At 40.5% G+C, this 16,998-nt stretch overlaps 1 protein-coding gene across 2 annotated transcripts in view; it reads left to right on the top strand.

The window, feature by feature from the left end:
• The window catches only part of scfd1 (sec1 family domain containing 1), a 41,743-nt gene extending 33,820 nt beyond the window's left edge, over nt 1-7,923 (top strand). For both annotated transcript variants that reach the window (XM_042388031.1, XM_042388032.1), the window contains exons 20-25: nt 1,787-1,840; nt 4,006-4,058; nt 5,462-5,495; nt 7,106-7,171; nt 7,516-7,584; nt 7,725-7,923. In XM_042388031.1, coding sequence (XP_042243965.1) covers nt 1,787-1,840; nt 4,006-4,058; nt 5,462-5,495; nt 7,106-7,171; nt 7,516-7,584; nt 7,725-7,748 — 300 coding nt within the window. In that variant the 3' untranslated portion in view covers nt 7,749-7,923. The remainder of the gene's footprint in view (nt 1-1,786; nt 1,841-4,005; nt 4,059-5,461; nt 5,496-7,105; nt 7,172-7,515; nt 7,585-7,724) is intronic.
• Nucleotides 7,924-16,998: the final 9,075 nt, after the last annotated feature.

Here is a 16,998-nt window from a genome sequence, read left to right as displayed (position 1 = left end):
TCTAAATTTAGAAGGTAAAAGCTTTGGTTTGTTCAGAGGATACTCAGTCCGCCACGTTTGAGAGCTGTAATCCTCGTCTCTACAGGGTGATTGATTGATTCTGTTGGTCTGGCATGGTGACATGAAACAGCGGTTTCTCACTGAAAAGCGATTGATCCAATGAGCGCTGCGGGGGGGGGGACTAACGATTAGCCAATCACTGCCACAGCTGGGACTAATTACGTTGTCAAGCTGTTGTCCAGCTGTGTGGCAGAACCAGCAGCGCTGACCAAACATGAATCAAGCTTCAGTTACCACACGGCCTGTTTCTCACCTCACACGTCTTCAGAAGCATGTTTCAGTTTTTACTGTTTAGCTGTGACCCGGCCGCCATGTTGAAAACCAACCAGCAGACATCAGTTGGATGGGAGGCGACATCAGACTGAAGATGGAAACTCAGTGTAACGAGTTCACGTCTGATATCAGGCAACGATGATTGATTAGACATTTTCTTCCTTTTTCCTTTCCTCATCATGTCTTTCCTTCTGTCGTCACTCCTCCAACATGGCGGCATGTGCCTCGTAACCGTTGGCAACCAGCCTCCAAACATTCCTCCGTTGTACGTCTTTACTCGAGAAGATTAGCTCATCTACATCCTCGCTTTATTTAACCTTCCTCACCAGCAGAACACCACACCCCACCCGTCTGCGTCTGCCAGGAGCTTAAATCAATCACACCGAATGTGACAGACTCAGAGCAGCAGTGATGATGACAACGAGGATGATGATGATGATGGATGTTTTTGGGTGAAAGTTGCATAAATACACCTCCTGAAGTCATTTATAATCATCACACAGACAGACAGACAGGGAGGTGGTGTGTGTTTCCTTCATACAGGAGCTGAACTGAAACCCTCTGAGGGAGCATTACTGTCAGTCTGGACGGAGATGTTGATATTTACTGTCTTCTTCTACTCTCACAATGACACAACAGAAACTAAATCCAAACAAAACAAAGATTCCTGCAGACTGAAGCTGTGAAAACCAAAACTGCAGTTCATCTAAAACCTTCTCAGACTCAGAAAAACAATGTTCAAAGGCAACATGAAGAAGACTTTCTAGTGAGGAAGACTGGTGAATGAAGATGTAACACGCTTGCTTACTGTCACGGTTCAGGATCCCCTCCAGACGTGTTTTAGGACAGAATCCCTGAATGTGTAAATATTGTTGATTCCTAAAGTTTTCCTGCTGGACACCAGATGTTTCCTCCTTCAAAGTAAAGTTCATTCTCACTGTTTGTTCACTGGAGGCTTCAAGCTTCCACATCACACTTGTGTACGTTGAATACTGGACAACGATTGGCTCTTAATTAGTTGTGACGTCACAAATCCTGCTGGTAGGTTCACGTGTTAAACTGAGATTTAAGGTGAAGAAGAAGAAGATGTTATTGAGTGGAGGGGACTTATGGTTGCAACTGACGATCATTTTCACTATCAATTAATCTGCAGACTTTTATCTCTATTGATCATTTTATATAAAATGTCCAAAATAGTGAAAAATGCACAGTATAATTTCTCAGGGATTACAATAACTCATCTAAATATATTGAATTAACTGTCTTATATGATGAAGAAAAGCATCAAATCTTCATATTTCAGGACTGGAAACAGAATATTTGCTTTAAAAATGACCAAAACTATTAATACGCTATCAGAATAGTTTCCAGTTAATTTTCTATCATCTATCATCGATCAATAACCTCACGTCTTTCAGCTCTGAAAGTAAACTTATTTTATTTTCTCCTCCAGAACCTTCCAGTCACTCGGATCCTGGACAACCTGATGGAGATGAAGTCGCACCCGGTCAGTTTGTTTGTTGTTTGTTTGTGTGATAAATTAATTCAAAAATATGTTACAGACATGTGAAACTCTCAACACGCAGTTTAAAGCGCACACACACACACACACACACACACACACACCCAGTTGTAATGATGATGATGAAGGTGATGCAGTGAAATTTTTGATTTTGCTCCTCAACTCATGTAGTCATTTGACCCTGCAAACACACACACACACACACATATACACAAACACACACACACACACACACACTCGGGTTTCTCAGCGTCTGGAGTTACAGACGACTAACAAAGATCCTGTTGTTGTAAATCTGGAGGGGGGAGAGAGACGGGACTGGGATGAGGATGAAAGAAACAGAAGAGCACATTCTCCCTCTATCAGATTGTCCTCAGAGTGTGTGTGTGTGTGTGTGTGTGTGTGTGTGTGTGTGTGTGTGTGTGTGTGTGTGTGTGTGTGTGTGTGTGTGTGTGTGTGTGTGTGTGTGTGTGTGTGTGTGTGTGCGCGTGCGTTCATGTTGTGTAAATGTTCCTGTTGTTGTTCCTCTACGTGTATTTTGAGGTTATGTTTTGCAGTGTGGGAAAGAGACGTGTTGAGTTAAATCAGGGCATCTGCAGGTCTTAAAGGTTCAGTTTCCTCAAAAGATCGGTAAAAAGGAAATAAAAAGTGTTAAACTTCCTGTCTGAAGGTGTTGAATATCGTCTCTTTTCCTGCTGTAGACCTGCAGTAACATCAGTTGTAAGTGTTTCTGTGTGTTCGCAGCTGTCGGTGTGACAGTGGATCGTGCTGCAGGAAGCTGTTTTCTGTCTGTAAATCACGTCCATGTTCACGTGTTGTGTTTCGAGAAAAAATCAGAAACCAAAAGGCAGAAATTTATATTTCAAATTCTTTGATTTCATGACGGCGCCTCCTTGTTTTGCATTATTTCAATTAAATACTGTTTCATCATGAAATTATTCCCGTACAGCAAATCAAATCTTTGCATAAAGTGATAACGTGTCGTTCCATCATCGGCAGAGCAGTCGGTCACACTGAGCCTGATTGCATCCTGCTACACAGACACATTAGCCTCCTGCTAAAGTCTCCTTCTTATCTAACTTAAAAACATGAACACACGTCTCGTCCTGCAGCTTAGCTTGATGAACGAGCCACCAAACAAATGTTCACTGGGGAAAAGTGCACCGCTAATGTCAGTTAGCAGCTAGGTAGCTAATTAGCTGCTCAGCTGCAGCACATTAAACAGCATGTAAACATACCTGCAAATGTCACTTCAGACCCGTTAGATGCTGGTTTGGTTGTTGCTCTTCAAAATCCCAGTTAGTGACATGCTAACATGCTGTTAACAGTTTTTACTGCAAAGATTGGTGATTAACTGTGATTTCAGTTGGAGTTTAATCTTTATTTTGTGGAGTTTCAGACCTACAGCAAACACATTACTGCAGCTACAGGAAGCTCCTCCACTCACTGTGGACTAGAAGAAAACTGAAAAATGTTAATAAATTTGTGTACTTAATAAATAATTGTAGGCCTTATTGTCCCAGCTGGTTTCCATCATTCTTTAACTGTCAGTAATTTTATGAAATTATTATTATTATATTATTAAATTGCATTCTGTGTGGTATTAAAAAGGAACACGTAACCCCTCCTCAGTCATCCTTGAAAGACAAACAAACAAACATGAATGTGGATGAACCGGATCAGAACCTGCAGATAAGAAGTTTTCTGGTAGAAGACAAACGCTCTGACCTGTAAATATTAACGAGGTGACAGATCTGAAGCTGATCATAACTCTGCAGCTCTGTCAGCTTTTAACTATCAATAACTCACAACTGTTGCAGCTCCTGTGGTGACTACTGGGTTTCCTCTGGGGAAAAAAAAAAATCAAAGACCATGAGTCCAGAATCAGCTGCTTAGCACAATAAAGTGTCTGAACATATAATTTACTAAGTCATAAAAGCGGATAGTTACTTTTACAGAACTCCTAAATGTCAGTTTTATAGCAGCTTTCAGTTATTTATGGATGACTGCCATAAACAACTGTCAGCAGCCAGTGAAGCACTTACAAGGTTCAATGAATGTTACATTTATACAAACGAGATCCAAATAATACAGACATGATCAGTGTGGAAGTGACTGACTGATGTTTTTCTTTCTGTCTGATCTTCCAGGAAACAGACGACTATCGATACTTTGACCCCAAGATGCTGCGAGGCAGCGAGAGGTACGACTCAAAACACACACACTTCTGGGCCCATTTTTGTCAAACTATCAAAGAATAACAGTTAAAAGATCATTCTGGTGATTTACTATCAATAAATCTCATGTTTGGATAAAACAAACCAAAACCAACATTCTGATCTACTAACAAGTATTGTGTGTGTGTTAAAGCCTGATGTATCTGATTCCTCCGTGCCGTAGACCTCCGTTATTGTCCTAAAGGCCAAAACACACTTTACAGTAAATAATCAGTTTTTTCACGCTCGTCGTATTGATCAGACTGACGCAGAAATTGTACATTTTTCAAAGAAGTTTAGTACAAGGTCAAGACTTTTGCTGCGTCTCAAATCGCATATTTCTCTACTTACACTTAACGTTTTGAGTGCATAAGTGCGTTCACACTGTGAAGTATAGAAAAATGCACTCAAAACGGTCAAAAAGTTGAGTGTGGAACTATGGACGCTTCTCGCCCTCAATGGTCGCCATCTTGGCTACGTAGCGGAAGGGGAGGGACCACTTTTCAAACTGGAAATGGCGGCCGAGTACGTTGTAACTACAGTGAACATCACCGCGTTATACAAATGTAAGTTATACATGTGTTTTTTAGCACTAAGCACCACTATGCTGTTGTAGGATATAAGCCATCAGTATGTTTTTTGGGTTAATTTAGCAGTCTGTAATGATTTGGTAGCGCGAGCGATAACGGGAATGCTAACGGTAGCTAATGCTAATTTCCAGTAAGTGCACAACGGCTGTGTTTGATTTGAGACGACACTACTCTGTCCAAATTTGCGCACTACGCCAGTAAGTACATAGTGTACACAGTGTACTACATGAACTAACAGAAGTATGTGATTTGAGACGCAGCTTTTGTGATCCGTAGCACAACAAGCTATAAGAGCCATGTAGACAGAACCGCGTTCCTGCACATGCTCAGTAGCGTCTTCCTGACACAGAACTACTCTCCAGAGACTGAAAACGTGATGCTGTTATTAGTCTCCGGAGCCGTTTCTAAATGATGAAGGAACATGTCGCCCAGTGCAGCGCTGAGACTCACTGACGGGTTTTTAATAAGATATATCAGCTTTGATACACACACGATACTTGTTAGTAGATCAGTTTGTTGTTGGTTTGGATCCAAACATGAAGAAGAATATAGAAAATCACCAGAATGATCCTTTAAGATCATTTTGAAGTAGTAAGAAATAGTTACTGTTAAGTTTGTGAGTGGCAGTGAAAGCGAAGGCTCTGCTCTGATCAGCTCTTCTACCTGCAGTGTGATGTCAGAGTTAGAGGAGCTGGTAACCGTCAGTCAATAAAACACTGACTGCTGTCGACTGACAGAAAGCTCAGGAATGTCTCATCACCTTCACTCCTCTTCATCCTCTTCTTCTTCCTCCTCTGCAGCTCCATTCCCAGGAACAAGAACCCGTTTCAGGAGGTGAGCAGAGTCTCTGGACTTCGGTTCAATCGTGTGATTGATTTGTTTCAGTACGAGTTGTTTCCAGGACAAACACAAGACAGACTGGAAATGATGCTGAGCAGCTTATCAGATATCCTGCCTGAGCCAAAGTGAACTGTTGCTCAACTCTGATTTAAATTATAAGTTTACAAGTTTTTAGAATATCTGGCTTTTCATCCATTCATGGACGAGGCTTCAGGTTTCTGATCACTAACAGACAGCGAGCTGTGGTGGAGGAAGTATTGAGTTCTCAAGACTCAAGTAGAAATACCACAGAATAAAATATTAACAAAATCTAACTGAAGCAAAAATATAAAAGTATGAGATGCAGAATTTACTTTACTCATTATGCAGAATGTCCCCACACTTAGTGTTATATTCATCATATATATTATATATAGAGAGACACAGAGTCTAAAGAGTATTAGTGACACTTTGAATCCTTAATGTTTGAGTAGATTTAATCTGATCAACAGCAAAAGATCCTTTAATGATCCTTTAAGAGCTCTACAAAGTGATTACAAATAGAAAACAACGTCCAGTACCATCGAAGGTTTGGACACATCTGCTCAATCAAAGGTTTTTCTTTATTTTTACTATTTTCTACATTGTAGAAAAACACTGAACACATCAAAACTATAAAATAACACATATGGAATCATGTAGTGAACAAACAGATTTAAACCAAAGTATGTTTCATATTTTAGATTCCTCAGAGTCGCTGCTGTTTATCTTGATGGCAGCTTTGATAATATCTGAACCGGCTTCATGAGGTCAACACCTGGATGGTTTTCAGTTAACATGTTTACCTCGTTAGAAGTTCATTTGTGGACTTTCTTTCCTTCTTAAAGCGTTTCGGACCATCAGTTGTGTGCTGAGGTAGTGTTGAGCAAAGAGTCCTGTTCCACTCCTGTAGTACAGTAGTGATTAATCAGATAGTGAATAAAAAGAAGATAATTATCTTCATAATTTATAAATAATTTGTATTTTTTTAAGCAAAAAATGCCAAAGATTTGATCGTTCCAAGCGATTAAATGTAGGAATATTTTGTTGTGCTTCATCGTATTCTGACGAGCGTTTTCACAGTTTTATGACGTTTTATAGACCCGACAACTAAGCGATTAATCTAGAAAATAATTAGCAGATGAATCAATAAGAAAAGTAATCATTAGTTGCTTATTTACACAATGTTTGCTAATGATCAAGCTGCTGGTAGCAGAGGCAGCCATTCACACACATTCATACACTGATGATGCAGCCTTCAGGAGCAAGTTGAGGTTCAGTATTTCGCTCAGGGACACTTTGACACGCGGACTGGAGGAGCCGGGGATGGAACCGCCGATCTTCCGATTAGTGGACGACCCGCTCCACCTCTGAGCCACAACCGCCCCAAAGCAGCTACAAAACACTACAAACAGAATCAGCTTGTTTCTCTTTGTCCCAGTGGTTATAAATCTAGTTTTTTAGCAATAAAAACAGCTCATCTAAGAGCTTTCTATGTAGTCATGAGATTAAACCCTGAGTTTGTCCCTGCAGGCAAAAACCAGGTTCATCTTTTTACTGATGTGTGTTTATTTGTTGTATTTCAGGCCATCGTGTTCGTGGTGGGAGGAGGAAACTACATCGAGTACCAAAACCTGGTGGACTACGCCAAGGTACTGCAATACTGCTACTACTATAATACTACTAATAACAGTATTAATAATAAAGTTTATTTGTATAGAATCTATTCAATTCAAAACCAATGTTACAAAGTGCTTTACCTGAATATGAATATGTATAAAACATAAATAATTCATAGGTTAACCAATAAAAATTAGTTTTAAGAATTGATTTAAAGGAAGATGGTGATACTACTGTAGTAGTAGTATTACTGCTACTGCTACCATCATCACTACTACTCCCATTATCACCAGTACTGCTGCTGTTACTGTTATATATTAGTTAGTTGGCAGGTTGTGTTGTAGTAAACATGGTGCTGATGTTGATGTGTGTTCAGTCTAAACAGGGGAAGAAGATTGTTTACGGCTGCAGTGAACTCTTCAACGCTGCTCAGTTCATCAAACAAGTGAGTCGTCCACCTGCTCATTAAAACAGACGTAAAATCACTTAAAAATCAAAGGAATGGTCCACCATGTTGTATAATATTCATGTTAAACTTTTATTGTGTCTGACAAAACCATTTTGACCTCTTCTTCCTCTCCGCAGCTCTCCCAGCTCGGCCAAAAGTGATGTGGAAGCCAACAACATGTGAATCTCTGTGTTTCTTTCTCGGGGTCGTAGCTGATCTCTTTATTCCAGTTCTTTTATATAAACTCTGTATTGTAAATGGACTAAACTTTGTCAGTCTTCAACGTCATTTGTTTCTCCCACTCAGCACTAATAAAGATTAACAGTTTAAACTCGCCGCCGCCTCACACTTTCTTATTTTACTCAGTTTGAGTGTTCAACATTCAGCTGTAACAAATGTGGAATATCTGTACAAGTTTTCTGATTAACATGATAGATTTGTTAGAAATAGACACCGACACCTCCCCCCACTGCTGTCAATCAAACACAGACACCGACACGCCCCCCAGCTGCTGTCAATCAAACACAGACACCGACACGCCCCCCAGCTGCTGTCAATCAAACACAGACACCGACACGCCCCCCAACTGCTGTCAATCAAACACAGACACCGACACGCCCCCCAACTGCTGTCAATCAAAAACAGACACCGACACGCCCCCCCGCCTGCTGTCAATCAAAAACAGACACCGACACACCCCAGCTGCTGTCAATCAAAACCAGACACCGACATGCCCCCCAGCTGCTGTCAATCAAACACAGACACTAACATGCCCGCCAGCTGCTGTCAATCAAACACAGACACTGACCCCCCCCCCCCAGCTGCTGTCAATCAAACACAGACACCGACACGCCCCCCAGCTGCTTTCAATCAAAACCAGACACCGACACACCCCTCACCTGCTGTCAATCAAAAACAGACACCGACATGCCCCCCAGCTGCTGTCAATCAAAGACGGACACCAACACGCCCCCCAGCTGCTGTCAATCAAAAACAGACACCGACACGCCCCCCAGCTGCTGTCAATCAGACATAGACACTGACACACCCCCCCAGCTGCTGTCAATCAAACACAGACACTGACACACCCTCTAGCTGCTGTCAATCAAATACAGACACCAACACGCCCCCCAGCTGCTGTCAATCAGACACAGACACCGACACACGCCACCCAGCTGCTGTCAGTCAAACACAGGCATGGACACACCCCTCCCAGTTGCTGTCAATCAAACTCAGAAACTGACACGCCCCCCAGCTGCTGTCAATCAAACACAGGCATGGACACACCCCTCCCAGCTGCTGTCAATCAAACACAGGCATGGACACACCCCTCCCAGCTGCTGTCAATCAAACAAAGGCATGGACACACACCTCCCAGTTGCTGTCAATCAAACTCAGAAACCGACACGTCCCTCCAGCTGCTGTCAGTCAGTTTAGACAAATAGGAGCGTTTCTGTCAAAGATTCTATTTTTCCTTTTTAATAATGAGAAACATTAGCAATAAAAAATAGAAAACACAAAGGGATAACTAAATAGATTTCAGCTTGACTTTGAAGTAACTTTGACTGAAGTTTTGAGAACAATGGTTTTACTGAAAGTAGAGAAAGTACAGAGAGAGAATAAAATATGTATTCATGAACACACTCCAGCAAGTCCAACTGTCCAACTCATTTAACATTCATTAACTGTTTTTTCAGCAGACTGGAAAGTTTCTCTGCTCAAAGGAGGAGAAGGACAACGGTGTGGTATCTCTCACACACACACAGACACACACACACACACACACACCAACCACCCATCACTTTAAAGGCAGCCTGGCACAGTGTGGTACAACTCTGCTGTTGCCATGTTCCTCCGACACCACAGCACCAAAAACAAGATCAATCTGAGGATTATGTCATTGTGGCATTTTAATCTGTGTGTGTGTGTGTGTGTGTTTGTGTGTGTATGTGTGTGTGTGTGTCATAGGCTACTTTCAGGGACAAATTTCAGACTTAAGACCAGTTAATTGGGGATGGTTTATCCAATTGGGGACAAAAGCCGTGTCACCAATTGGGGAGAAAGCTGATTTTTGGGTCAGTGTATAAGGTTGAGGTTATGATAGGTCTCCAGGAAATTAATAAAGTCTATGTAATGTCCCCAAAACTGACCTAGGACAGTGTGTGTGTTTGGTAACCAGGCTGGGAAATTGAGAAATTACAATAAATCATATTGTAAATATCAGAAGAATCATTTTTATTTATTGTACTCTTGCAGGTTTTTAAAGACCCTAAATTAATAGTGTTATCACCTTCAATCACTTTCATTCCAGTTGTTCTTGTCTCTTAAAATATCTTGTCTTATAATCTCACATAAGGTGCAAATCATTTCAGCATTAATGGGTTAGGAGCATGCTAACAACCCAGCTAATGTTTCTAGCTTCATAGCTAGTTTCTGCAATATTGCAAAGTGTTCTGTCACTTTGTGAAAAATAACAAAACCTGAAATAGATTCATGTATATGTTTCCTGTTTATCTCCTCTTCTAACTGTGGACCACAGAGTTTATTAGTCTCATTTTTAAATCTTTAATTAGGACTATTAAAGCCGAATCAAGCTGTAAACACAACATGTTAGCAAACAGTTGCTTATTTCCACATCCAGCAGACACGGAGCAACATGATCGTCCCATTGGAGTCGTGTTTCTGTCCACTCGGTGAATGTAAGTCCAATATTTCATTTTATATTATATATTTTTTTAAACTGTCCATTGAGAGACTGATGATGCTAAATCTGTGTATTCCTGTTTCTACAAATTAGAGCTTTAACTTTACCATGAAAAGAAGCTGTGAACATCCAACACTGACTGACTGATCCTTCATCAGTACTGGAAGAACTATCGAGATCTTTTACTTAAGTAAAAGTGGCAAAACCACAGTATGAAAATATTCCTTTACAAGTAAAAGACCTGCATTAAAAAAATGTATAAAAGTATTATTTGCAAACTTAAAGTATTAAAAGTAAAAGTACTCATTCAGTCAATATTGTCTTTATTATATTTACTGTATACAGATATATGGAGCCTGTAAAAAGTCTTCATCACTGTGGAATTTGTCGTGTTTTGTCGTCTTGAAACATTTAATCAAAGATGATTTCGTGTGGATTTTTTGATCAATACGACGAAGTGAAAACATCTCTACAGGGGGAAATTAATTCTAAATAGAAAAAAAACAGAAAACACATCATCTGTTTCATATCTAAAGAGTTGATCTGAAAAGTAACTAAAGCAGTAAAAAAGTACGATATTTCACTGTGAAATGTGAGTGGAAGTGAGTGGAAGCATAAAGTAGCATCACATGGAGTTCAGAGCATCTGTGACTCCTGATCGACTGGAAACAAACAGCAGAAACATCTTGAACAATAATAGTTTGTTGTTCTATTTTCCAGCCTGATTTATTCACTGATGTGAACGTGACAGATTCATAATTTATATTTCAAATATTTTTCGAGTTAGCTGAGCTGCTTTCTCACACAGAAGGGAAAAAAAAAAAAAAGAAAGAGAGTTCATCTCAGTGTGATGCTGTTCCAGTGCGGAGAGGGCGGGTGGTCTCTGCACATGAAATAATGAAAACAGAAGCACATGGGGTTTCAGCGTGCGATCACACACACATACACACACACACACACACACACAGCTAATCCCAGCTCAGTGTCAGCGATGTCGACTCTGTTATGTTGACTTAATGACCTAGGAGCTGAAATAATGAGGAGGAGGAAGCAAAAGGGGAAGATGGGAGGAAGAAGAAGAAGAAGAAGCAGAGGAGATGGAGGACAGAAAGGTGTTGGGAGAAGTTAAAATGGAGGAAGAGGAGGAGGAGGAGGAGGATGGTTGGTAGGTAGAAACACGGCGGATACAGGAAGGAAGCAGGGAAACATGAATTCACATTGGTCAGCAGGCAGCACGACGACAATGATGCTGCAGTATGAACACACACACACACACACACACACACATACACACACACACACACACACACATACACACACACACACACACACACACACACACACACACACCAGAGCAACTTTGATCAATTCTACAATCAGAAGACGATCGGTCAAACTGCGTCTCATCAGAGCAAATCCTGCAATGTTTTAAGAATAAAATCAACCTGAACTTGATCTAAATCCACATTTTTACACTCAGGAAGTAAAAGTTCATCAGGTCGACCTTTGAGTCATGTTCACCAATAAATTCAGAGTTTTCCTCAGAGCGGAAACCTCACAGATGAAAACTTATCAGTCTCGCTGTCGGCTTCAGCCGGACCGGAGAGGAAACTGCAGACGGAGAGGAGGGAGTCATACCGCCTTAAAGATGGCTGACAGAGTGTGATTTAAGTGCAGGACGTGAAGGGGGAGGAGAGGGGGGAGATGTGTGACATCTTAAAGCCTGTCTCCCCCCCAAAACCCCTTAGAGTCTGACACAGGAGGACAGGAGAGACATCCAAATATGACTGCAGAGACTATCAACCACATAAAGCATTTTTATTTGTTTCAGTTGACAAAGGAAGTAACTCGCCTACCGGAGTTCACTTGTTTTCATTGATGACGCTATTTTACACCAGATTAGCTTGTTGTTTAGCTTAATGGTGTGAATTAGGCTAACTGCTGTACTGAGATGTTTTAATAGTAATCAGGACTGTCGTTACCTGTCTGTCACCAGTGAAGGAAGGTCAGGGAGACGTGTGTTAACTTTTAAAAACTACAATATAAAATTAGAAAAAGAAATAGAAAAAAAATGTCTTGCAAAAAGGGCAGTCAGAGTCTATGTGTGCAGATGTCTGGAAGCAAGAGAGGATGAGAGGAATAGAGAGAGCTCAGAGATGAGGACAATCGTGAGGAGGAAGAGGAAGAAAACTGAGTGAGATGAGAAAGGAGAAGATGAAGAAGGAAAGGAGGAGGTGAGAAAACAAAGACAAAGAGGGACGGTGCAGTCAGAAAACCAGATCTCATGAAACCTTTTTAGACTTTCATGACCCCGTGACCTTTCCTCCAGCGCCACCATCAGGACAAACTTTCTGCTGTTGAGAAAATATATAAATCATCATATTGTCCGTATTGTGGCTGCAGCGTCCAGACCAGCAGGCAGCAGATGTTGTACAGACGCAGTGAAAAGGTGAAAACACGTCCTGATATGTTGTTAATAGGTTTTGTTTCTTTCTTTGAATTCATTCAAGAATATAATTAGTTTATAAACCAGTTTGTTGGTTGTATCTGAGGGCAACAGCAGCTGTTAATATTCATCACTCATAAACATCAACATATCTTCTGTGTTTCACTACGAGAATATAAATAACTGCTAACTTATCCACACAGGAAGTGAGCCGCTTCACTACTTCAGAGTGCTGAAGCTGCTCAGATCGTGATCTGCTGTAGATTCATGAAGAGTCGTGAAAAAGATTCGATGTCGTCTATAAAAGGAAAAACGGGTCCAAATGTTTTCGTTGGAGGGCCAGGTTTGGCCCACGGGTCTCTATTTGCCTACCGTCGCTCTAGAAGTTTTATTATTATTTTTAAAGAACAAATTACATCAAATGATATTTTTAACAGAAGCTGAAATTTAAAGGGAAAGTTAAACATTTTGGGAAATAAGCTTATTGCAGAGAGAAACATGTTCACTAAATATGAAGCCGGTTAGCTTAGCTTAGCATAAAGACTGGAAACAGGTGGAAACAGTTAGCCTGGTTCTGTCCAAAGATATAAAAATCCACCTCTGAAAACACCTTTTAAAATTCACCAGTTGAGCCTTTCTTGTTTGTTTAATCTGTACAAAAGTATAAAAACAGAAAGTTGTAGTTTTACAGGTTTTATGTTTTTTTCTTTGATATTGTAGCAGCATTTCCATCCCTCTTTCTTCTTCTCTATTGTAATAATTATCAGCTTCCTGTCTCTCCTGCGTGAGCGTTTGTTTACTTTAAGCTCATGAATAGCTGAGTTCATGCAGGTAAAAGAGTCTTTATATACGTAGACGTTCTTTTCATCGGTTCTCAGGAGGCCTCAGGTGATTCCCAACGACTCTAACGATGTCATTACAACAGCCAGGAGCGCTAATGAACCGAGTGGAATCAATTACCTCGATAATGACCCCACAGAGGTTCAATAGCTGAGACTGAAGACGCCTGTTGGATGAGACGGAAAAACATCTTCAAGTATCTACAAAACAAATCCAGTTTCCCTCAATTCAACTCTCCTTGGAAAACCACGACCTGATGACTGAATCTTCACAGACAAACCAAATCTTTAGTTTTTATATTGTTTTAATGTGCAAACAAATAAAATATGTGCTGGACTATTTTATAGCTGCTATTAAATGAATCGCCAACTATGTCGATAATCAATTAATCATTTTGAGTCATTCTTTAAGAAATCATTCCAGCTTCTTAAAAGTGAATATTTTCTGGTTTCTTCAGTCCTCTATGAAGTAAACTTTGTGTTCTGGACAAAACAAGACATTTGAGGAAACAGTGATCAACATTTTTCACCTTTTTCTGACATTTTATGGACCAATAATTGATCCTGAAAACAATCAACAGATTCATTGATGAATGAAAACCATTGTTGCAGCTGCAGTCCTAGATGATTCTTGACTTCCTGGAGTCTTGACCTTACTGTCTGGCATGTAACCTCATATCACATGAACTTGAGTTTGACATTTCAGTGCTCTTTCAGTCCTGCTCACAACAGTTTGTGTGTCCGGTGGATGTGAGCGTGAGAGAAGAAAGAAAGAGATTCCTGCTCTCTCATCATCACAATAGTGGAGAATTTCCTCCTGCTGAGTTACTAGAAAGAGTCTCTCTGGTCTGAGTGCAGCGCAGGTCCAGCAGGACGGCTCGAGTCCAGAGAAACTGATAACCGACGTTTTAAACTTGCACTAATTGATTTTTGGCTACTTGGCTATAACGCAACAAACTTTATGTTGACATATTATCAGCTTATAAAGTTGATCTCATACAGAGTAGGGATGTGCAGAGGGCCCAGTATTTGTATCTGTATCTGTATTTGTTGAGGCAGCAAAATTATTTGTTTTCAAATAAAAGTGGAAAGAGGCTTAAAAATCCTGTTTTTGTTTTTATTACGCTTATAATTTTAGTAAATTAAAGATGAAAATTAAAGTGATGTCCAAATTAAGAAATATGCGTCATGTAGCAGGTGGATGTGACTCCCCTCGTTGAAACCTGCTGATAGACCAAGCAGCAACCTCCGGGGCTGTAAAATGAAGCCAAAAACTGCAGTTCCTTGAACGGCCACTTGAGGCTCCAAAAGCGAGTCAATCCCCATAGACCCCCATGTTAAAATGCTCAACTTTACAGCAGAAATAAACATGTTTACAGCCTGGTACAAACAACGGTTTTGGTCTCTGTAGCTAATTTCCTCTTTCATGACAACTGTACGGGGGGTGAATTTTTTTATAACTCACCCGTTTAAATTTTATTAAGCCGTAAAGTTCTGCATAATGAAGGACATGGCTGCTTTGAGTGACAGGTCCACCAGCCACTAGGTGGCTTGTTTCAGCCATTCGGCCCCGCCTCTTTGCCCATTTTTGATTGGCTGGGAGTTAGGCAGCGTCACGCACTGCCAAGATGGCGACGGCTGGAGCGGCTCACTTTGAGCTTCAAAACCGCTCTTCAGAAACCAACGAGTGACGTCACGATAACTACGTCCATGTTTTTATACAGTCTATGTGATAGACGTCACAGCGGAGCAGAGGAGAGACTATAACTGACCTGCTCGCTGGTATTTGACATGTTTTGTTTTGTTTATTTTAAAAAATATTTGCATGAAACAAATATTCGTAAAAAATGATAATTTGCAGAATAACGTATTATAATACAGAGTAGTATTAACATTCATTTAGAGAGTCCAGCTGATGAATAAAAGTCCAATATTCTCTCTTTTTATCTCTGTTTTGGTCTCCACCAGCTCCTGAGGAACATATGTGTCTCTTTATCTGCTCCATGTTCCACTTTCTTCACCAGCCAGTCTGGTCTGACAGGAAACGTGCCACAAAACCAAAAGTAGGAGCTAAAAGAGGCTAAAAGTAGTAGAGCTGCAGAGTTGTTGACAGTCATTAGATTCATTCTTCATATAAAAACATTGGTTATTATTATTACGTCCATGTTTAAATGTCTTTTCTTGTTTTACAGCATGTTGAATCCACATATTCAGCTTGTTTATGTGCCGTGTGGCTGCACCTGAACGCGACATCCCTCTGATTGATCATTTTTAATGTGAGTACAGCTGCTGTCATTAACCTGGAGTTTAGTTCATTTTGTCCAACGATGTCACGATCATATAATAATGATTTAATCTGCAGCAGAGCTCGGTAATGACTGCTGGGTTAACAGGAAGTATTTATGAGCCTTGATCTGATCTCTCTCTACCTCTGAAGTATTGCGGGTGATGCCAGGAAAGAGGGAAGAGCACCTGCGATGGTGAACATACCGCTGCCAGTTTGTGGGATTAAAAAGAAGATTATAGACTGAAGCTTTTGATGTTTGTTTTTTGACCTTTAACTACACAGATAGCCGCTAAGCTAGCCACTAACACAACTATATTTTAATTTGGAACCAGGCTAGCAGTTTCCCGCTGCTTCCAGTCTTTGTGCTAAGCTACGCTAACCACGTCCTGGACCTTCTGTGTCCATTTAACACAAAGTGAGAAACACATGGACGTGTGGTCATTCAGCACTTGACACACACACACACACACTTGTAGCTGCACGTGTACGTCCACGCTTACATGAGCAGTTTTACACACACACACACACACACACACACATTATTGCAGGTTATCTCCTCGTGACTGTCAGCACCCTGCTGCTTAACGTGGGAGTTCACTTTTTATCTGCTGGATGAGGAAACATCCAGAAACACTCGGAGTGTAATGTTCTTATTCCAGCCTGTTAAACCTGCTAATGAACCCAGAGAACAACATCAAATACTGTTTAATACCGTTTAATACTATCATGCTCCGATTGAATTAACATCTAACAGTAATAAGGATAATGTTATATAAAAAAAAGATTAAAGAAAGATGTGATGAAAGCTGATGGAAACAGATTCTTTTGACATACCTGGTTTTTCTTCTTCTACTGTAGACAAAACATTCACATCCTGATTCCTGGTTTTCAGTCATTGAAGCTTGTTTTTAGTGTGAAATGAACCTTTATTTTCTTTGTGAGTTGAGGCTTCACACAGAACAAACATCTCTTTCTCTGTCACAAATTTAATAACCTCTCTGAATATTTTCATGGCGTTTCTGCTTCATTATGTGGTGTAACGTGAGCTGAGAGGCTGATTCTGCTGCTGCACTCGACCTTCTTTGAGCTCATGACTGAGATATAAATCTAACTTCTGTACCGCTGCTTGTTGTAA

This window comes from Thunnus maccoyii, chromosome 16 (assembly GCF_910596095.1).
Source record: "Thunnus maccoyii chromosome 16, fThuMac1.1, whole genome shotgun sequence".
NCBI classification, from domain to species: domain Eukaryota; kingdom Metazoa; phylum Chordata; class Actinopteri; order Scombriformes; family Scombridae; genus Thunnus; species Thunnus maccoyii.
Note: the sequence above shows the minus strand (reverse complement) of the source record. Positions and strands in the feature narration are given on the sequence as shown.